Source organism: Arvicanthis niloticus, chromosome 17 (assembly GCF_011762505.2).
Source record: "Arvicanthis niloticus isolate mArvNil1 chromosome 17, mArvNil1.pat.X, whole genome shotgun sequence".
In the NCBI taxonomy this organism is placed as follows: domain Eukaryota; kingdom Metazoa; phylum Chordata; class Mammalia; order Rodentia; family Muridae; genus Arvicanthis; species Arvicanthis niloticus.
This window is the reverse complement of record NC_047674.1, coordinates 22,662,812-22,686,994: the sequence shown is the minus strand read 5'-3', so window position 1 is coordinate 22,686,994 and position 24,183 is coordinate 22,662,812. Positions and strand designations below refer to the sequence as shown.

Genomic DNA, 24,183 nt, shown 5'->3' with positions numbered 1-24,183 from the left:
AGCTAATTGATGGTGAGATGGTAGGATTCTGTGTGTTGAGTGTGGAAGCAAGGTACTTAGACTTAATATGTCATTATACACTAGTTAAAATGTAACCATACAGATTCATCAATACATTTTTTAAAGATGCCAGATTTTTTTTTAATCATACCATTTCTTCAGATAGGGAAGGTTGTTATTAAAAAAGTTATCTGGATCAATGTATTTTGTAACTATATTTTGCATGTCCAACCTTATGTGTAGTTACTAATGATATTTTATAATGGGACAAGAAATGTTAGTCCTATCAGATCAAAACATATTTTGTTCTCATTTCTTCCCTGTTGCCTTTCAGGTTTTAAGCCAGGAGAAATACTTTAGAAAAACAATGTTGATCCTTTTCCCTTTTGTTAATGAACACACAGACACACAAGTACATGTTCAGGCACACACATATGCAGTTAACTCAACATAAAATGCCCTCTATCCATCTTATGCTGCTATAATAGGCATTAGTGGCTAGCTATACATAGCTGCAGGCAGCTGAGAGCTCCATATGCTGTTAGCAGGTCAAGTGTAACTAACCAAAGTCTGTATACTTAATTTATACTTACAAATAGCTGCTTTCAAGGAAACCAAAGTATAGTTCTGCTTTCAGACCTGAAGCTTGTGGGAGGCTGGACTCTCAATCTTTTAGATATATTCAAGACTTCCTTGCATGCAAGGTCACTAGAGTGGGAAAAAATGGATGTTCACAGATGGGTGACAGGTCAGATGACAGCTCTACCCAGGTTTCTGACACCAATTGAAGGTGGAAGTCATCCTCATGCCAGTGTATGCTCTGCAGCTCCTCATCTCTGAGATTTTCTGGCAGAACTGCTCATGCACTGACTATCATCTTCATCACCTTAGAGCATTTCCATATCCATCCTACTACGCTAATATGCTTGAAGGTTGATGAAGATAGGACTAGCTTGCACCCTTCGTGTGGCTAGCTCTGGGTTTTAGTTTCTAATTACAATGTACAGAAAGAAATATTTTCTCATAGAATGTGTCTATTATTCAGTTAAACTTGATATTAAGCTATCACAACTAGATTCACAGACAAAGATGCCCCTGTCCACAGCAAAGTGTTTGAAAGTAAGTAGATTACAGACAACACAATCCTTTGCCTGTCAAAGTTGAGATGGTGGCAGTGGTTCCTGGGAGACAGCAATAGAGGGAAGTGTATTATCTGCAGAGAATTTATAAGCTATGCTATAGTTAGCCAATCATACTGTTATCACCATAATGGATTTGGGAATTGCCACATAATAGAAATACTGTTTTTAGTGAAAATATTTTGTTGATCTAAAATAATTGTTGGGTTCATAGTTCATTAATACCAGCAGATAGATAACACATTTTAAATACTCATTGTATTTTACACAAAAGTAACTAATAGAATCTTCAGTTCTGTATTTATTTTTGGACATAGGCACTTAGCTACAGGTAGTGCCTTTGAGAACATATTTTTTTCTGGCCTGGTGTCATTCCTATTTACTTTGGTCACAGATTATGTCTTTGAGCTCCCGTGCTTCTACTTTGTCCTGCATTGAACATGAAAATACAATTGGCTAGGACAAAACAGGTTCAGAAGAAGTTGTTCAAATCATTAAGCACTGTTTCTCATCTCTAATAAAATACATCTTCTACATCTCCTAAACGTTACATTCTTGATTATGGTGATAGAGACCAATAGAGTTGCCTCCAGTTTAAGGAATTTGGGAACTGAAAAGCATTTTATGGAATGTCTATGGAAAACCCTAAAAAAGAACGATAGCCACATGAAATATAATATAGATGCCTAAGACCAGAAGAATATCATGGAGATGTAAAGGTGAGGGTAATTATTTCTTTGACATGAGAAAAATGAAAGTGAAAGAAATGTGATGAATGTGTGTAAAGCAGAGGTGGGAATAGTGAAACTTTAACTGTTGAAAATACAGAAAGGTCAACAGATGCTATATACATCTTATGAATCAGGGACTAGAGGTTTACACACAAGACAGAAATTCCTAACAAAAAATTAAGGGCAATAGTATGGATTAACAACTATTTTGACCAACAATAGAGAAAATACACCAAGCTAAACTACCACACTGCCTTTCTTGTGAATAGAAACTGGGCTGTTCTCACTAAAGAGATTGGATAGACAGTATGGAGAGATGGCTGAGTGAGTGAAGAACTTGCCACAGAAGTTTGAAGACTTACATTTGGAGCTAAAGAACCTAAAGAAAGCCAGACAGAACCACATATCTATAACTCCAATGCTCCTACAGGTATTTTGGACACAGAGAGGAAAATCCCAAGGAGCTAACAGAGTATATGTAATGGCAAAGAACACACAAGGCAGAAAATGAGACAAACATCCAATGTTATCCTCTTGTCTTTACACATGTACATGATACACATGCATTCATATATGCATAGATAAGCATACATGCACAGCACACACACACACACACACACACACACACACACACACACACACACACACAAAGGTAAAAGCATGCCTTTCGGGACTTTTTATCCTAGGCTACTTGATCTCTATTTTATCCTCCACTCTTCCCTCAGAATATATTTCTAACCAAATTCTTCCTTCTGCATAATGGCCCTCAAAGATTCTCTATTGTCTGAGGAGAAAGGACTGTTCCTTAGCCAAGCAACACCTTCATTCTCACTTGTTTCCTTCCACCACTGAGGTGAGCAAGTCATGCTAACCTTTTTCTCCTATTCAGATAAACTCTTTAGATGATCCATTACTTTGTAGAAATTAGGGCAATAGAGTCAGATTTCAGTATGTGTAGAATTATTAGTGTGTGAATAAAAAAATTATAAAACCGCAAAAATGTCTTTGCTTGGGTGCTGGAGAGATGGCTCAGATGTTAAGAATACTTAACTGTTCTTACTTAAAACCTGGATTCAGTTCCCAGCACCCACATGGTGGCTTATAATTGTCTTTAACCCCAGTTTCAGATGATCTGCTCTTCTCTTACCTCCTTTAGTACCAGGCATGCATTTGGTACACATACATGCATTCAGAGAAAACATAACAAAACAAAAACACTCCTATACATAAAATGAAATAAATTAATCTAAATATATTTTTGCTTAATTTCTGAAAGATAATTTTTTACCCTTGATAAAGCTCACAAAATGATAATTTATGAATTCAGTATGGTAAGATGATTTTTAAAAATGAATTATTTCATGAATATTTCGAGGTCTGATTAGACTGTATGTTGACTCTAAGTGGTTCGTAGATATGTATTTGTGAAATTAGTTAGTTCAGGAAAACAAATAGTTGACCAAATTATTATGTTAATCGTCCTGAGTCAGAAATGCTTATTAAATACACTTAATTAAATTAAAATACCAGTTGTGCTTTTTGAGTTTTCCCAATCAAGAGCTAAAAATAATAAAAATCCTTAATTAACTTAAATGTCTATGAATTCTTACAATGGGTGATATTAAAATGCAAAATTGAAGCAAACATATATACTCATTGATTTATCTATTATAATTTACTATGCAAAATCTTTTTGTTCTGATACTCTGTTAAAGATAGATCTTCACCCTCAAAGTCAGTCTTCCTTTAGTCTTCATTTGTTCTTACCATGTTAATGATACACAGAAACCTGAGTCTCCTGAAGGTGTAAGGGGCTTTATTCTCCCCATGTCTGAATATGGGTGCCACACAGGTAGATCACTGTAAAACAGAGTGGGCTGGGTTCTGAGCAGATTGAATCAGATACACAATTAAATTGGATGGTGAATTCAGCAGCAACAGATGAACACAGGAAGAAACACTATGGGAAGTCCTTACTGCATAAAAGACAGTTAAAGAAAACAATGAATAAAATGTTTGGGTTAAAAACCCATGATCAGCTTGGAGAATTGGACCAAAGCTTGGTGGAGATGAACAAGCTTCTAGGTTTTCTTCGTTTCTTCTTTCCTTTGTAACAATATAATCATTTGAGGGGGAGATTCACTTAAGAGTAAGTAGTGCTTATGTTTATTTCAGATTGAGATGGAGTGTGTTAGGAATGTATGTGATAGTTTGGCTCGATGATAAATAGTTTGTACTAAAGGTGATCAACTGAGTTCATCTGATTTCAATTACAGGGTTTATTTCTCCCATTTACTTATAAGAAGACACTATAAAATTTAATCGTCTTAAGTCAAAAGACTGTGACAAACCTAATATTTATTTGCTATGGCATTCCTTAGATTTTAATCCCAAGGGCTCAAGGCATAATTTTGTAACCAGACAAACAAAAATACAGCTGAAGAGAAACTGACTAAATTAGTTATAAAGAATATACACAATGGGTGAATAAATTCATGAGATCTTAAGAAATTTAACATGAATTCCTCATTTCTAAAGGGAGATAACACTCAAAACAAAAAGTTGGGAATAAGGAGTTCTTCACTCCAGATTCCTTTGAACTTAGTTGTCTTCTCTGACCCCACCCTTTTTTCTTTCTTTCATCTCTTTGGATTCTAGAGGAGTCAGTTCATCCTGAGTATCTTATTTAGGGAAACTAGAGAGTTGCTTCATCTAGGTCTCCACCCTTATTTCTGCATACCATGAAGTTTCTCAGACTCGACATGTGAATGAACTTCTTGTAATAAAATATGCTGAATTCAAGATGTATGTTGGTTAGTACTAGTTGTCAACTTGACAGAATCCAGAGTCACCTTAGAGATGATTCTCTGTGCTTGCCTTTCAGAGGATTATTTTGGTTACTAATTGATACGGGCAGACACATTTACTGTGGCAAGACAATTCCATGGGCTTGGCTGCTGTGACTTCCTGTGGTGGTGGAATCGAACTTGACCCAAAATAAATCCTTTCTCCCTTAAGTGACTCTTGGCATTGTATTTTGTTGTCTGAACAAGAAAAGAAACTAAGATATAAGATAAGGTAGAACCCTTTCTCTTTGACTTAATAATATCCTGTTATATGTGATTTTTAGTCAGAAAATAATAATATAGGTCACTAAGTTATTGTGATATGTGTGTGCATATAACAATTAATGAAAAAATAAGACTTGAATTTGAAGAAGAGCAGGAAGGGAGTTATACGGGATGGTTTAGGGGATGAATAGAGAAGGGGACATGATGTAATTATATCACAATCCAAAAAAATAAAATGAATCATTCAAAAAGTATACCAGAAGGATGATGATGGAGAATAAAAACACAAACAAAACCCAAACATTTCTAAAAGCCAAACATAACCAAGGTTGATATTCTACCTAACATGTTATAGCTTTGTAAAGAACACAATTCTTTTGACATTCAATTTGGTTATAAAGTTCTTCTCAATTTTTACATATGGTATGTGTAGAATGTGCATGTGGTACAGGCACTCACGCCACAGTGTACAAGTTGCTGTGAAAAGATAATTGTGTGGAATTGGTCTCTTTTTTCCACCTTTACATGTTTTGCATGGATTGAACTCAACTGAAGTCACAAAGCTTGCATGGCAAGTGTCATTACCCACTGAGTTTCGCTAGCTATATGTATCCTATGCTTTCTTCTTTGTTTTGATTTTTAATAATATTATTAAAAGAGTTCAATAAGATCATGACATTCTTTGGCTTAAAATTCACTCCTATAACCATAATAAACAATGCATTTAAGAAAATAGTAAATTCCTGTTTGTGTTGATGAAACATCATAATTGTTATTCTGTCATTCATCTCTTCTCAGTTGTGTCGGAGTTGTTATTCCCTTTCTTTGCTTTTTGCCAAATATCATTTGTTTGTGTCTTTCGGGTATGAATGCAGAAGCATTTTTACTGTCTTTTTTTATTTGTGTCTACCTTTATTTATTTATTTATTTATTTATTTATTTATTTATTTAGGCTAGTTTCACGTTTTTTAATTATTATTAGATATTTTCTTTTTTCTTTCTTTCTTTTTTTGTTGTTTTGTTTTGTTTCGTTTAGTTTCATTTTGTTTTGTTTTGTTTTCAAGACAGGGTTTCTCTGTGTAGCCCTGGCTGTCCTGGAACTCACTCTGTAGACCAGGCTGGCCTCGAACTCAGAAATCCACCTGCCTCTGCCTCCCAAGTGCTGGGATTAAAGGCGTGCGCCACCGCCACCACCCTGCAGATATTTTCTTTATTTACATTTCAAATGTTATCCTCTTTCCAAGTTCCCCCCTATCAGAATTCCTCTATTCCATCCCCCTCCCCCTGCTTCCATGAGGGTGTTCCCTAACCTATCCACCCACTCCTGCCTCCCCACCCTGTCATTCCCCTATACTGGTGCATTGAGCCTTCACAGGACCAAGAGCCTCTCCTCCCATTGATGTCCGACAAGGTCATCCTCAGCTACATATAAGGCTGGAGTCATGGGTCCCTCTATGTGTACTCTTTGGTTAGTGGTTTAGTCCCTGGGAGCTCTGGGGGATCTGGTTGATTGATATTGTTGTTCTTCCTATGGGGATTGAGAAACCTATCTCTTAGTCCTTTTCTTCTGCTTTGAGAGATGCTATATACCTCCCTGCATATTTTCTGGTAGTTCACTCAGCAGTGTTTCTCTTTATTTTATTCTCTGAGCCTTGGTGGGAGCAAGACTCCTGCCTGGTTTGCTCACAGTTTTCTTTGCTCAGACTCAAGAAAGCAGAAATTAGGGGGCTGGAGTGAAGATCACCTGTACCTTGAAACTTTGACATCTTTTGGAAAAAACTTTAAAACTGTCATTTGAGACAGCATAGTTACTATCCATGTTTATTTTTATCTGTTGTCAGACCACCACCAATAAAATTTATTCACAACTTTCCCCTTGACTCCAATATATTAAATTGACCATCTATTAATTTTGAGGGTAATGAAAGAAATGTAAGCACAGTTCATTGTATACAAGATAAAATAAAAGTAAAAATAAATAATAAATAATAAATGTACATGAATATGGATTAGTTTCTGATCACAGGTTAAAAATATCATACAGGTAAATCTCCATCCAACAAGCAGACAGTTGACTGTTACTCATAAGGTTAGATTGAGCCATATTACTGTAAAGAACAATGTTCAACAAGGCTGCTTTAATGAACACAATACAATGCATTTTTATTCATTTTAAAATGCATAAGTACCTCAATAGATATTCAACGATAAGAAGGGAGCTCACAATATCAATTAACCAACATTAATCTTTGGTATCAATACTAAGGTTTATAAAACTATAAAAATTCTGCTACAAGGATTACTGGCTATTTCAATTCATAAATTATCTGAATGGAAGCACCAACTATAGATGCTTGAGAGCAAACATCCTTAAGGTCCCTCGGGTACCCCTCGAATTTTCATTTACAACTTATTTTTAGAATATCAAAAGATATGAATCACATTGCAGAAACTAGTGAAGGTGTGACAGAGATTCTGTTTTGGGTTATGTTTGGCAGATAACCATGTAGAACATAGGCATCTCAGGATGCTTTTACATGGGGCATGCGATTGCAGTCATTGGAAAAACACTGGAAGTGTCTTCTTGCCAGGGCTGGCACTAGAAAATCTACAGCATGGTAGGATTTCACAGGTCTGGGAAAATGTTCTCTTCTATTAGATTCTTCCATTAACACATTTAAAAAAAACATAAATGAAATATCTATTTTATACAAATGGGAAAGACAGAAATGCATATACTTGTAGCATTCTTTTAATAGCAAACATTTATTGAATTATTGATTAGATGCTAGGGTGTAACTGATAACCTATGTTTTTGCTATTCTAACACACTGCAATGCATGTTTATACTGAAGATTAAATTATACAAAACCAGAAATCAAACAAGATATGTGAGATAAATATCCTTGTAGAACATAAGTTGAAATAGAAAAAATGTGTAGAATTTGACATACAAGGCAGAGTGGAGAAACATAGAATGTCTCTTTTATATAATAAAATATGCTCTGTATAATACACATGATTAAATTACATTTATTAATTGACTTGCATGAGTGGGTCTAGATATTCCAACAATGACCATGGCTGGAAAAAGAACACAATAACTTCTGATTCCAGGAAGATGGACATCTCATCAGTTTCAAGCTATTCTTTTTAAAAATTGTATTATTTGTTGGTTATTTTATTTATTTATATTTCACATGTTTTCCCCTTTCTCTGTCTCTCCCCTGTAAGTTCCCTATCCCATGCACCCTCACCTTTGCCTCTGTCCATGGCGCCAAGCTGTTCTTTAGAACCTGGACATTCCTTTGAGAATCATTAGCATTGAATCCTCATTGAAAAGTTAGAGACGATGGGATCTGAGGCCAGTGGATGATGACTGTAGTCACTGACATACTCCATCAGAAAGAGCTTCACTCACACATATGCGCTTCCTTCCTTGATAAACTGCACCTATCTTTCTACTCTGCCTTCATTCTGAATTCTTATTGTAATCGTGATTAAAAGAAGTGAGTATCAATCATGCCACCACATTTTGTCTTAGTTTCCTCAGTTCTGTATTTCTAAACTCAGCCTCTAATATACTTAAATTTCAAAACATAAGCAGAATACAGCCAGATTCTGTGCTAGAAGGTTACACAAATGGCCTTCAGTCTAGTTCTGAATAGAGTCCTTTCCCCAAGTGAAACTTAATGAACACAGTCTTTCCTGTGCATATATCTAGCACTATCCTTGTCTTCACCATTGCCTCCAGAGTCACCCACCAAACTCTGCTCACATCCCAGAGGCTTCTGTGACTTAAAGTCATGAACTCTTTCAAATTCCTCCTGGAGCCACTTTCAGGGACCTTTGAGCCAACCACAAGTTCAAGCTTTTCACAGTGACAACCCCACTTCTTGGTACCAGTTTCTACTGTTAGTAACTATTCCAGTTGCTGGGACCATTTGGCTCATGCTTTCAGGCTCATAAATTAATTTGTCAGGGTGGGGTAAGAGTAGATGCATTGCAAGAGAGCTTCACTCTGGGATGTGGGACCAATCAAGCAGACTGAGCCTATGGTATCCAGAGATATTATATCCTAAAGTGCCTGCCTTAGTGAATTACTTTCTTATGCTAGGTCTCTGTATTAGTTTAGATTCTCTAAAGAAACAGAATTGGTGGATGATAGAATATATATATATATATATATATATATATATATATTCCCATCTATTCTATATTTCTTATATCACATATATATGATATAAACTCATATATCATATATATATGATATAAACCTATACACACACACACACATATATATATATATATATGAATGATATAAACCTCTATATGATACATAGTGTTTTAGAGGTTATGGTTCAACTCTTCCAACAATGGCTGTTTCCAAAAGAGAGTCAAAGAATCCAGCAGTTGCTTTATCCCCAAAGCTGGGTATCTGAGCTAGTCTTTAATATATGCCAAAATCTCAATGAAGTAGGTCTAATACCATTGAAGGAATAATCTCACCAGTGAGAATGAGAGCAACTATGTAAGCAGCAAGTGTTTTCTTCTTCTATATCCTTATATGGGTTGTCAGCATAAAATGTGGCCCAGATTAAAGGTAGATCTTCCCACTCCAAAAGATTCAGTCATAGGGTGGGTTTTTCTACTTTAAACAATTCAATTAGAGAAACTGTTTCACAAGTGTATCCATCTACAGTAGATATAAATCAGCCCCCTCTATAAAATAGTCTGATATAGTCGTGGGTATGTACTTAGCTCCCAGAATTAGCTCACAATAACAGAACTAAGACTGCTAAGCTGCATACAACTCAGTATTTAGACAGTAGAGTGGCACTAACTTGTTTCTTTTGTGTTTTTGACAGGTATTTGACAACCTGAGAAAAATGGACTGAAGGAGCAATCCTGAACCTGGAGAAAACATGATGCAATAATTTACAACATGGCCAAAAATCTTCCTTCGAGAAAAGGATGAATTATCAAAATATTTAGGATATTGACATAGCTTTACAGAGTACAGCCAAATTTACTTATTTTTTTCATCAAGGAAATTCTGTATATGACTGTGACAGCATCTTTTTGGGTTTCCCATGGTATACATTAGAAAGATTATGAGAAAATATTTTTAGAAAGAGCTTTAGAAAGTCCATAGTGATGGTTACGAGGCCAGCAGACACATTAAGCTTTGGGATCACTCAGCTTCGGAATTTAGGGAAAGGATCTTGTATGAATGTACCTGATCAATCCACAGTGCTCTTGTATTGTAAGGTGAATTGTGGAATTGGAGGAAAGAGAAGGAGGGGTAAGATTGACATCTGACACAAAGATAAGAGGAGAAACTAGTCAGAGGCAGAATGGAGGTAGCAAATAAAATTCTTCAGCATTTGTGTTTACTATAGGCACTCTCTGTGGGGCCTGAGTGTCTTGTTCCCGTGGGGAACAAGAGTGGGGTTAAGCCATGTCCAAACCCTGTAAATCTCATCTTGAGATTGGTTGGAGTAGGATTGTCACCCTCTCCCTGCCCGAGGACTGTATGTCACAGATGGGGAAGCAGAGACTGAATGACAACACCCTGCTCAAAATCTATTTTTTTTTATTTTTGAGATTATAATTTAATTTGCTCTTTTACAAACCTCCCATAGGCTCCTCCTCACTGTCCTTCAAATTCATGGCCTCTTTCTTCATTAAATATATATATATATATATATATATATATATAGTTTATTAAATATAACATATTCAGTCCATATAATGTTACTTGTATGTATGTTCTCAGGGGTGTTGGTCATTGGACAAACAACTGTTGCACTCTTCCCTGGGGAGTACCACCTTTGCCTCTCCCATCTTTTCTGGGTATATATCTTTTCTATAGTTCCTTATGTAGATCAATTTGGCTTGTTTGTTGGTGTTATCCTTGTTTGGAAAGTCATGGTGAGACTTTATGGATATAACTACTGATATTTCTAGTTGGTTCAGTCTAGACTCTTTCTGCGTCCTCCATTAAAATATGAGCTCTTTCCTCTAGCACACACAACTATAGATGAACTATATAGCTGATATTTACCACATACAATGTAGGTTGGTATAACTTCTAATATAAATCCATTCAAACTGTGCTATGATAATATCTATGAAAGTATCAAGGTTCATCTATCATATATGTAACAAACATATAAGTATAAATTATGCATATGTAGACATGTATATGTACATGTGTGTATGTGTGTGTGCTTGTGTGTGTGTGTGTGTGTGTGTGTGTGTATTTTGGTTGATCTGTGAATTTTTTCAAGAAAAGCTTACTTGTAATATTCTCACCAATTTAATTTAGATTCCCTCTTAATTTCTCATAAGGGAAACAACTGTTGGACATCAAAGTCAGAAAACACTTGTAAAATAATCTTAATCTTCTGATGAACAGATAAAATAACCATTAGACCCAAGTTTGGCTCTGAATGCACCTGGAAAGGTACATGGACTCCTACATACCTTGGCCTAATTATGTCTTTGTAGCAGATAAACTTTATTATTTTGAACACCAAAAGTTTTCCCAGTCGGGTCCTGCAACATTTCTAAGGAAATCGTGTTTAAGATGCAATGAAATCTGAGTAGTGCCACTAATCTCAGCCAAATGTGTGTCATGATCTGGCTTATCATAGGCATAGTCTAGTGTGATCCAACTCCTTTAATGTTTTAGTTGAGTTAGTCATGCATGGTGCTGAGTCTGCCAATAATGCCTCAGTGTTTAAATTTATTAACATAGAATGACAAACCCCTGGGATATGCTGGGTGTAATATAAAGTTGTTGATGCAATTCCAGAAATAGCTCTGTAATTATGAAAGGGAAGGGCTTCACATTGCTCAATAAAATCACCTTAAAGGTAAAATTTGAAGAGTGATTAATCACATTCTCTTCAGGTATAGACAATGTACCTCATCACAGCATGCCAACCCACTCTGTTTTATTTCTTCCAACTTCAGTATCCATGTCTTGCTCTGAATATTTGACTCCAGAGCAACTAGATGCACATGCCAGTGGTCCAAAAAGAATGTATTAGGTCCAATATTAGCTGTTTTCCTTGCCTAGAGCTGCTGTTCCACAGAAGAAAAGGATGTGTAGATCTCAGAAATAAGAAGAAAATGGGCAATGATCTAATAGTTGTTTTAAATCCTGGCTTTGATAGGAGCAGGCTCAATTAATGAGACCTTGATACAGTCAGAATCAACTTGAGACCCTAGAGTTCCTCTGCTTGGTAGATGATAAATAAAAAAAGAGAGAAATGGTTACATAAGACATCAAGAAAATATTGTGGTTATATATTATAGCAATGAAAAATAAATGATGCATTTTTTTTGTTTCAACAGAACGGATATGTGTATGAGAAAGACAAAGGCATGTGAGATGTACATATCTATGCCTATCTTTCATCTATGTAGCATTTATATATTGTCTAAAATCAACCTGGAAATGTAACAAACCTAGTCCCCTGATTCCTGTGGCCCTCAAGAGACGTTGGCTTTCCACTAGAGTGCTTCTCACTATCTTGGGTTAGATTTGCTGTTGCAGTGGGGACTGAATACTGGAATCCAGTGGGTAGAGTTCAGGAATGTCTATAGGCCCACAATGAAAGGCAGATCAGTTTCCACCACAAAGAACACTCTGACTCTAATGTTATCAATGCTGAGATTAAGATACGCCCATGTAGACCTGCTCATGTTCAATCCCAGCAGTCTGCAGTTTAAACTTCTAGCATTTAACACAGAACGTTCCTTCATCACAGTGTAAAAGACTTGGTGTCTTTTCTTAAGTCTGCTCCTCTGTTACAACCCACCCCTGATTGCCCCCCATCTCATGGTTGACATGTCCATATACCTTAGATGGTGAAAGGTCATACTATTGTATACCTAAGTCTACAATATGAAACAATGAAATATCTTATATTAAAGACAAAAATAAATCTTATTAACACTGATAAATAATATTAAATAGTCCTGTGGTTAGATTCATCATGGGCATATAACCTTTTTAAATAAATACTAAATGATTTTTGACCCTAATTCCTTTCCTTTGCATTTCCTACATGGACATTTATAAATGATTCATAGACCAGACAGCAGTAGCCTGTCATGAGTTGGATGGGGTTTAGCCTAGATCCTTTACTCTGATTTTTGTACCTTTTTTTCTTAATTATCTTATTTCCCCATCTATATGTGCTACTATATTCTTTGTTCTTCAAAACTTTTAAAAGCTGAGGTTGATATTGAAAATTATAAAGTTTGTTCTTTGTTCTTTTTTTAAAAAAATTGAATCTATCATAAAAGTTGGTCATTCTTAGGGGTCTGTAAAAGAGCAAATACTTCCTCCATGCTCATCTGGTTATCTTCACACAGCCTATTACCTGCCCCTTGACATGCAGTGTTCCAAGTCAGAAGAAATCCCTCCAAGTGACTCACAGAACAGCATAGAAGGAGAGCATGAGTCACTTAAATATAGGCATAAACTTTAATCAGAGAAACTGATAAGACTTCTGTATTTTTTTTTTTAAGTAAAACAGCTTGCAGCTGGGCCACCCTCATAGATTTCTTCAACAAATTTTGAGAAGATATTGCTTGTACTTGCAGGCTAGTTTCTGTAATCAGAAACATCAGCTTCTGTCATGTTATGGGTTTGGAGAAGGGTTAAAAATGTTATTTGAAAACAAGGAAGAAGAGAGTGAGTCTAATTTTCTGAAAATCTTTACCTGTGTTTATTGGAAATAGGAGAATGATAAATTCAAACTATTTTGGGACTCCGAGTTAAGATTTGTAAGTCTCTCTCTCCTTCACACACACACACACACAGAGAGAGAGAGAGAGAGAGAGAGAGAGAGAGAGAGAGAGAGAGAGAGAGAGGCATACACATGTACTAGAGTTCCATACTCCCTTAATTCTCCCCTGGTTAGGGCCAGGTAAGGTATTTTTCTCTTACCTCCACTTAAGCTATTGTGTGGTACAGAGTTGTTCTTTAAAGGTATCACTGAGCAATTAAGTGTTGGGAATAAGCAAGTAGGGTATGCCTCCAATTCCAAAAGCTTGATTTCTTTCTTTCTTTCTTTCTTTCTTTCTTTCTTTCTTTCTTTCTTTCTTTCTTTCTTTCTTTCTTTCTTTCTGATAAAAGAGCTGCAAACATTTTGAGGAAACCAATCATGCTGTCACCTGTGTGACAAATGTGGACACATCCCTGTTTAAACAAGAGTATTAAAAACTAAAGAAAACTAAATAAAAAGAATGGCAAAAGAGAAAATGTAGTGGCACAAAATCTTACTGGCACATCCACCTATACATTTCACAATAGCACAGATTTGGTAGCACGAGCTGCTTAACCTGAAGGGCACAGCAGCCTGCTGGGTCTGACTTGGCTTAGCTATGGGGTATGCTCTGCATCACTCGGTTTTGCTTGTGGTCCAGGGATCAGAATCCCAGAGTGGATTAATGGAAGAAAAGAGAGTAATATCCAATTTGTCTCTCTGAACAAAAACCTCATTGTTATGAATAAACCTTTTCTAATATGGAGAAAGCAAGAAAACCACTCACAGATCTTGTATCTTCTACATGTTAAGTCTGGAAAAACCACTATGGCATGATAGAGTATGACCAATTCCAGATATAACCAGGAAATGAGACATAAAACACTAGTTTGTGTGTTTTGCGGAAAACAAAAATGTGTGTCCAAAGGGGTTTTTAAAAGGGTGTACAATGGCGTGATCCACTGTATTAATACGATTATTTGCTTTTATCATTCGATTTACCTGTTCCATGTGCAAAGTAATGGATAAAAGTAATAAAATATGCATATATGATTACATAGGCAATTGAGTTATAATACAAGGATTAAGGCCTCCTTGATAGTGAGACAGAGATTTGTACTTCCTAATACATGAGGAGGTTGTTTTAATTTCTTTTCTGTTTTTGTTGTAAGCATGATTTTACATTACTGTCTGATAATGCATGCTATTCTCAATTTGGGGGAGGGGTGTTTACTGGATAAGAGAGTCTTCAGAATTAACTGTCATGGTTGACTTTCCAGAAAAATTAGAAATGTGTGAAATATGAGCAATGCTCTGTTCATCAGTAGTGTAAGCAGAACCCAGCCAAGTGGTTAAGGTAGTCATTAGAGACAACACCTTGTATCAAAGGTTAAAAAAAAAAAACAAAAACAAAAACAAAAACAAAAACAAACACTACTGAGTTCAGAAAACACTGGAAGCCAATCATCTTTGACTGGTATATGATCCCCACCACATTTTAGTGCGACATCAATTAATCTTATATCAAATGTCCTATTTTTTTTAATCCACCTTGCATCTGCCTCAGGTTAAGAAGTCCCTTAGGCAAGATCTGAGCATCGTTTTTTCTTTGTGCCTATAGAAGCTAACTAGCATAGGCTGTGACTCTTGGTGTCCTCTGAAGAAGAATGAAGAAAGGATGAAGAAACCTAGTAGATCAATGCCACAATTGTGTTGTAGATGTTGATCATATTCTTCAAGATCTCAGTTACCCTACAGTAAGATTTCTATACTCAAATTATCGGTTGTTTTTACTAATTGGTCCCAGGCAAACTTTACATTTGTGAAATTCAGAATGAGGGGAGAGCTGCACCCTTACCACCAAGCATATTTGATAGTTAGCTCAGCATAATATTATCGTGTATCTAATCTTTATCCCATATGCTGGGAAAGCTACAAATACTTTCTTAGGGAGGGTCAGGGTGGAACAACTCCAGGATTTAGACTCTTAATCTGTTTTCCATTAGGAAATGGCTTCTGTGCTTCCTCCACTCAGGTGCTTTTGATTAGTAAAAAACACAAATATTCAGTCACAAGGATATGCAATGCCATAGTCAGAGCCTACAAGGACTAATCAAGTGCTTGGCTGATTTTTATTTCTGTACATTCCTTGACACACATACAGATGCTTCTTGAACCTTCTTAGCTTACCCTTCTGCACTGCTCTCTGAGTCCACAGGGGTAATGAAGTAACAGCCAAAGTTTGTTTTGAGTTTTGCCCTTGGGCCATGGTCCCTACGACAGAAACCTTGTGCTGAACAGCTGTGTGACCTTACAGAGCCTTGGCCTTGCTGTCCCTAGAGTCATACTTCAAGGTAGATATGGGTGTTCTCTACCATGGGCAAACAGATGTTCACATCTGTATCTTTAGATGTAAAATGGTAATGTGCATATGATAGCATGTAGGATCATTACATGCATACATCCCCCTCTCCCTCTCCCTCTCCCTCTCCCTCTCCCTCTCCCTCTCCCTCTCCCTCTCCCTCTCCCTCTCCCTCTCCCTCTCCCTCTCCCTCTCCCTCTCCCTCTCCCTCTCCCCCTCCCCCTCCCCCTCCCTCTTTCCCTCCTTCCTCCCTCTGTGTTTTTGTTGATTTTGATAATGTCCACTTAGAATCTTGGATTGAGTGTATGCCTTTGAGGAAAATGTAAAGAATTTTCCTGTTTTCATTCCCTAATTTTTGTCCTCTTCTACACAGACATTTTCTGATTAGCTGTCAAGTGTGACTATCTGCTAAATATCTAAGGCTTCCCTTGACTTTTCACGTAAAATGAAAACACTTGGGATGCTGTCCAGTCTCCAGTCTCCTTCTGGCAGCCCATTTTTTATTACCACTGTGTGCAGTTTACCTCTCTGGTCAAACCCACTATTGTTTATAGTTTGTGCTCATACTGATTGTCTCAGTTGGATTTCCAGGTCAGACCTGCACCTCTCAGCACAGACTTTCATCTTCTTGTATTATTTTCCTTCATTGCATTATTCCCAGGTGTCACTTTGTGCAGAATTCTGTGGCTTGTTTAATATGTATCTAGATTAGCCACACAGACAAAAATCATGCCTCTTACTTTCTGTGGGCATTTCTGCTGTGCATGACATGTAAAGTTAATTGACGTCTGGAATTCAGTTAGTGACCATGAAAACTGACCCAGTGCCCACTCCCCTCCAGTACATATATCCTTTATCCCTGTCTGCATCCTCTACCAAGTCACTTTCTTAAAGAAAGATTTTGATCATTAAGCTTTTAAAAATCAGATGAGAAGCATTATTTAGGAGAAATTTGAAAATGCACTAATCTGTTCATAAATCATTTGACACTTACAAACTGACCTCAGATGTGTGCTTGCTTCAGCAAACTCTCACAGGACATAGTGTATTCTCTTAGTTTCAATTTACTATCTAATGCATAGCAGGTTAATAAAATGTGCTACCTGTATCAATACTGTTCCATGTCCTTTCAACTTTAATCCCTATCATAATTATTATTACAATAATTACAAAATATACCCTAATAGGTGATATTCCTTAATAGTCTTCATTTCAATTGTTTTACGTTTCCCAGGCAATGTAATCTTGATTACAACATTCACAGTCAATTTGAAAATAAACAGGTCCGGTAGAACTAAAATCCCAGAAAATTTTAAACAAATATTTTAATTTTGTTTACACATGTGCCACCAGCTGTTTCAAGAAATTCAGTGGGGAAGAAAAGAAACCACAGAGGAAGAGAGCCATATTGTAAACACCTGCATTTAAACATTCAACAAAAAGCCAGGAAGTAAACACGACAATATTAAATTTAATCAAGTGGAAGGAATCTGCTCCCCAGTGGATTCAAGACAGTTCACATGAAAGTGACTGGAAACAGGTGGCAGGCCAGAAAAAGGGGACGAGGGGAAGGGAAGGCACATAGATGGCTGTGTCTCACTGCCCTGAATGAGAATGAAGTGCTTGGAAGCTGGGGACAACCCCAATGTACAGATTTTCTCTTCTGGAGACAGTCTATAAAGATGTTTATTTGACTACACCTTCTCTGTAATGTAAGAGGTTTTTCTTGATCACTCTCCATTTTATATGTGGAGAATTGTCATTTGATGCCAGAACTCACAAATTCAGATAGTTTAGTTAGGTAGCTTATGGTAGAAACCACCTGCCTCTGGTTTCTGAGTATTTGGATTACAAATGGGCCTTTATACCCAGAGTTATGTGGGTGCTGGGTTTCATACTTGTGCTTCACTGCTGAGCTATTTCCCAGTCCATTTATCTTGTTTTTAAGAGAATATTACTCCTACACTATATCTTAGACTGTCTTTGAACCTGTCTCCAACGGAAATTGTCTTCACTTCATAAAGTTACATTTTCTTTTTTGTCACAGTGTAATCTTTATTCATGGCTATGGAAGAAACCCAGATTTTTGTGTTTACAAGGCAAGCATCTTACCAACTGAGTCATTATATATCACCTAGCCCTAATTATATAATATCCACTACTCCTTCTTCAAAAGAGCTTCTCGCTTGAACCAGAGGGCTCAAAAGACAAATTAATGGATTCATGTATCATTTGGCAAAGCCTTCATAGAAAAAAATGAGTCTTGGAATATTTATATTGTCTTAGTTACTGTTTTATTGCTGTTAAGAGGCACTATGACCATGGCAACATATAGAAGAAACCGCTTAATTAGGGCTTGCTTGTATCTTCAGAGGGATGGTCCATTATCATTATATCAGGGAGTATGGAGGCAGCAGCCGTGGTGCTGGAGAAGTAGTTGAGCTTTGCATTCTGATTCACAGCCATCAGGCAGAGAGACCCTGCACTTAGTATGGGCTTTAGAAACCTCAAATCTCAACCACAGGGTAACATCTATAATAAAATCAGACCTCCTACTCCTCCTTCCCAAGAAACATTTGAGGCTATGGTGGCCACTCTCATTCAAACCATAAGTTTTCTTCAGAGCAGGAATCATCATAGAACTACAAAGGTTTCTCTTTGACTGCTCCTGTGTCTGGCCATGCATGTAGGGCTAGCCACCTTCCTCTTCTTCCTCCTCCTCCTCTTTCTCCTCTTCTCCCTCATTCATCTTCTTTTTCTTCATCATCTTCTTTCTATTAATTAATATTTTTATTCATTTTATAATTCTGTTATAGACCTCTGCCTCTCTTCCCGGTCTGCCCCTCACAAAACCCTTCCCCTATTACTCCCTCCTCTTCTCCTCAGAGAAAGGGAAGCCCCTCTTGGGTACCTGCTTGCCCTGGGACATCAAGTTGCAGTAGGACTAAGTTCATCCTCATCCACTGAGGTCCAACCAGCCAGTCCAGCTAGGCCTAGGGGATCAAATGGCAGGCAACAGTCAGAGACAGCCCCTCTTTGGTTGGTGGTTCAGTCTCTGCGAGCCACCATGGGCCCAAGTTGATTGACTCTGTAGATCTTCTTGCTCACTCTTATTCCCAAATCTTCCACAGGTCTACCTAAGCTCTGCCTGATATTTGGCTGTGGGTCTTTTAATCTGTTTCCATCAGCTGCTGAATGAAGCCTCTTAAAAAGCAGTTATGCTAGGCATGTGTCTATAAAGGTAACAGATTATCATTTATAGTGTCAGGTGTTGGCTCTCTTCTGTGGGATGGGTCTGGAGTTGGGTCAGTCATTGGTTGACCATTCCCTCAATCTCTGCTCCTAATTTATCCTTGTACACCTTGCAGGCAGGGCAAATTTTGAGTTAAAGGTTTGGTGGGTAGATTGATGTCCTTCTCCTTCCACTGGAAGTCATTCCTGGCTATAGAAGATGGCCACTTCAGTCTCCATATCCCTAGATGCTAGGAGTTGCAGCTAGAGTCACCCCCACAGACTCCCAAGAGCCTTCCCCACCCCAGGTTTCCTGCTAGTCCCAGAGATGCCCCACCACTGATTTCTGCTCTCTCTCCCAGCCCTCTCCCTCTCCATACACCTGATTCCCATCCCCATTCCCCCACTCACTGTGTCTCCCATCTAGTTTCCTCCATCCATCTACCTCTGATGTCTATTTTATTTCCCCTTCTGAATGAAATTATTCTATGTGGCTACACTTGTTCCAGCAGCTTTCTCACCATATCTACATATAAGTACACTAAATCAGCATTTTCTCTCCTCATTTATACGCTTCCTTGTCCTATGGGACTCCCAAATTCAAGTTGAAACATAAAATTACTAAGAAATGTGAGACTTATATTAGAACATTAAACCAGTAATTGGTGAATCTTTCCCAGAGCAGGACCTGGTTACTGCACAGACTTCATGCTTGTGATATCATTCCCCTACTTAAAATTCCCAATATTAAGTAGCATGATATATGATTGAAAAGAATTCATTGAATTTCTTCTATTACCATCCCTAAAGTTGGGACTCAGAGAACTGGACATTGAAGGGGCAAAAAATCAGGTTGCAGTAGACAAAGCTGCTGGGACAGACAGAATCCATGTCATGCAGAATGACTGCAGTTTGTTGCTTTCCTTTTAGGTGCATAGGCATCACTGAGTGATTTCAGTTGGGTAAGATTGAAACAGGAGGGAATTTAATCCAGTGTTAATATGATGGATGGACTTGATGCTAGAGAAGCAGAAGGAGGGAATCAAATTGAACCACTACACAATGGGGAGTATTTGATCTCTTTCTCTGGCAATAGACAGGGTTAATATCAAACCATACTTATTCTGTGGCCTAGTTCTGAGAAACGCAATGCAGGCCTCATAATGTGGGAGCTGGAATAAGAAATGCTTTCTGTATGCGTCCTGCTCTCTGAAGTTCTCATAATTGCTAGAATATTCATATCCAACTATTAACCACTCTTAATTAAACCAAGTTGTTTTATAAAGAAGTCATGGGTTTTATCCAATATGGTTGTGCATTAATGAGACGAGCAGTATTTATCCATGATCCTGAATGAACTTAGGTAATAGGATGTGGCCTTCAAAGAAAGTTCACATAATGGCATTACACATCACTCAAGGTATTACTTTGGTAAGGGTAATTTTATTATACTTCCATTTACTAAGAGGTGATAATGCATCAACAATACTTAAGGGTAGGTTTACTAATATATACAAGTCCGAAAGCAAGACATGTTAATGCTTCTAAAATTAACAGTATGAAGTTATAGTTTGTAATCTCACCTGAGGAAGATCTAAAGTGTTTATTTCCCAGAGTTCTGCAAATAAATTAGAATGTCTGAGGCTACAGCTCGGCTGTTTGAATTAACCCAAATTTTTGTTGAGTTGAATCTTTAAAACAAATCATTCCTGTTTCTGTAATTTTTCAGTTTCCAGAACATTATGTAAATGTAATCAGATGTGGGGTGTTTGGTTTTTTGGTTTTGGGGTTTTCTTTTTGTCCTGCTATTTTATACAGCATGATATCTTGATATTATTAGAAGGGCGCATCCTCTTGTATGAGCAGCCACTTCCTTTACATGCCTGAATAGAGTGGGCGGCACTCCACAGCATGGCTAGATCACAGGGAATTGCATTATTTGTCAACATACTAGTTTCTCTTGGGTAGCTGTTAGTTGTCTGAGGTCCAATGCAGCGTGAGGATGTTGGAATCCTCCTGCAACTCACAGTCCTTCTAAGCTGGCTGGGAGCCTGATGAGTCCACTATGCAAGAGACCCACTGCTTAAGAACAAAGGCCTCTGTCTGGCTTCCAGAAATTAAAACGCCAGTAGAAGGAGTGCCTCTGAGTCAATAAAATGTCAACTTTACTGTTGGAAAGAAATGAAGTGTAAGAGGCTAGGTGATAAAGAGATTAAGGAAGGTCTCAACAGTGAACGATTTCTACTGATGTTCCTAAACAGGACATCTTTCTTACTTCACTGTGAAAAGCACTGCAACTGAGAACCCAGCCCTTTGAAAGTAATGCTGTCTGTGATTATTACAGTCTTTTAGGTCAGGAAATCAAACTGTTATCTGAAATTTCAAGAGTCTTCTTTGTCTTTCCTGTTTTAAAAAAAAGCCAACATCTGCAGCTTTTCAGGTTGTTGTGGCTGAAAATTGCTTTTTTACTCTGAAATTTAATGAGCAATACTTAGCAGTCTTGGAAGAATTTGGGAGAAACTATGAGATTTATTTTTTAGACCCTTGGGTGTCACTCTACTCACCCTAGTTCATGTGTCCTTTCCCTTGGAAACAGAAGGATAAAGGCATACTAATTCCTAGAGAATTTTTGTTCTGTTTCTCTAACATGCACATAGAGATGCATAAACACACATACATACATACACACACATGTGCACATATACACATGCACACACACACACACACACACATACACACACACTATTGAGGGAATCTTTTATCTCTGAGAACCTGTCAAATCATGCACAGATAGCAATGTAGTAATTGCAGAAAGAATGAAGACCACATCTTCCAACAGCCAGACAGGGAAAAACAAAAATAAACTACCAAAGGAGTTAAAGATAAGCTTAGTCAGGTGAATGAAAATGAAAGTATTGCTAATTTTTTATTTTCCTATGATTTTCTTTACATAGTGATAATGTTTATTATTTTATGGAAAAATATACAAACTATGATGTTTATTATTTTATAGGAAGGTCTAATTTTTTAGTTCTTATTTATTATGTTAAATAATGTCCCTCCCAAAATTCAAATTCTTATAGGAACCACAGAATGTGAACTTATTTGAAAATGAGTTCACTGTAGATATAATTAGTTAAGATGAGGTCATACTCAATGAGGGTGGCCCCTTAATCTACTGGGACTGACATATTCTTAAAAACAAGAGAAGGAACAAAGTCACAGGGACAAATATGTGAAGGCTGAGGTAGATGTTAATGTCATGTTTCTACAAGCCAGGGATTTATCAGAGATTCTAAAAGGGATGACAAAACTCATCCCTCTGATGCATAAGAGGGGTAATAGCTGTGCTGAGTACTTTATTGTACTGGCATCCCTAGAACTGTCAGAGAATTTGTTTTTTCTTTGTAAAGTTACCAGTTCTGGTACTTTGTTATGACAGACCTAGGAAGCTAATCTACCTTGCCTGAACTGATGAACAAAGTGTGGTTCAAATTCTGGTCATTCAACCTCATGGTGCTCATTTTACCTTGTGGGTGCTCAGGACTTCCCTATAGTTTCAGGATTTGTATGGATACAGACACGGTTGAAAGTGCAAAGAGGAAGGAATTGTTTTTTCTGAGGAAGGGAAAAAAAGAACATACTTGTGAGGCAATGAAGAGTTTTGTCTACAATACTTTATATGTCTTTTCAAAGCAAAATTAAAATCAATAGTAGAACCTATGCACGATGAAGGAATTATGCAGGGAGCAGAACACTGCTACTTAGAGATTTACATGAGCTTGGTACTGAGGATGGGGAAAGGAGGAGGTAGCTGGCAAGTTCACCAAAGTAAAAGATACTTGCTTAAGCCTGATAAAACTCATCTAGGTTCTAGGCAAATTATCATTACAACAAAATAAACTGACTTAGCAGAGTGTGTTTGTTTTTCATGTACATATATGCGTACACACACACATGTAACAATAACAACCATCAATGAAAAGGAGGTTATCAACGGGAGAATGTGGGGGTGGAGGAAGGGTACCTGGGAGGGGCTGAAGTGAGGAAAAGAGGGGAGTGATATAATTTTATTTAAATAAATTATACTTAAGGAAAAGACAAGACACAAAAAGAAATTTTAAAACAAAAAAGGAAACAACCCTGAAGTGTTTGGATAGAGGTTTACTATATAGGTGGACAGTACAGAACATGAGGCACTATATGCAAACCAGGCATAGGTTACATTGCTACAAGTTATTAGTCATGTAACCCCAACAACAACTAAACCAACAGAAGCAACAACCATTGCTCTTGGTTGCCAATTCAATGCTAAGACCCCATTGCTAAAGACAAGACACACTTTGGTTGTAGAACATGAAGAAATACATCTTGAGATGAATAGAAAATTCTGTCTCTGCTGACAAATTTTCATGGTATCAGAGGGCATTATGCCAGCAGCTAGGGAAGAAAGTTATCAGTGAATTTACCCTGTTGTGGACATTTCTACAATTCTGATCTTCCTGACAAGATGAGTCCACTGGTATAATAGTGCCACAACCTAGTTATTGGATCACCATCAACTTTCTGATTGGATTTGAGGCCTGCTCAGTAGGGGTAAATTCACATTTGGTTCTGTAAACCTGGTCAAAAGTCCATGGTTTGGGAGGTCATAGCTCCTAGCAGAAAACCCCCTGTTGTTGGCTAAAAAATCATGTTGTCAAACTGCCCTCTAAATACTCATGTTTACATGCACATATTTTTTTTTCAACTATGACTACCAGCTTTGGTAAGAGAAGCTTCTCCACCATCACCCCAGCTCCCAGTGGGCAGTGGGGGAGAAAATTTGTAACTGGAAAAAGTCTGAGCGTAAGTAAAGTGTAT

The 24,183-nt window shown here is 37.3% G+C and overlaps 1 protein-coding gene across 1 annotated transcript in view; it reads left to right on the top strand.

Annotated features, from left to right (window-relative positions):
- The window catches only part of Nyap2 (neuronal tyrosine-phosphorylated phosphoinositide-3-kinase adaptor 2), a 270,048-nt gene extending 256,215 nt beyond the window's left edge, over positions 1 to 13,833 (top strand). Inside the window, exon 7 of the mRNA XM_076914930.1 lies at positions 9,810 to 13,833. Within this exon, the coding sequence (XP_076771045.1) occupies positions 9,810 to 9,839 (30 nt within the window). The 3' untranslated portion in view covers positions 9,840 to 13,833. The remainder of the gene's footprint in view (positions 1 to 9,809) is intronic.
- Positions 13,834 to 24,183: the final 10,350 nt, after the last annotated feature.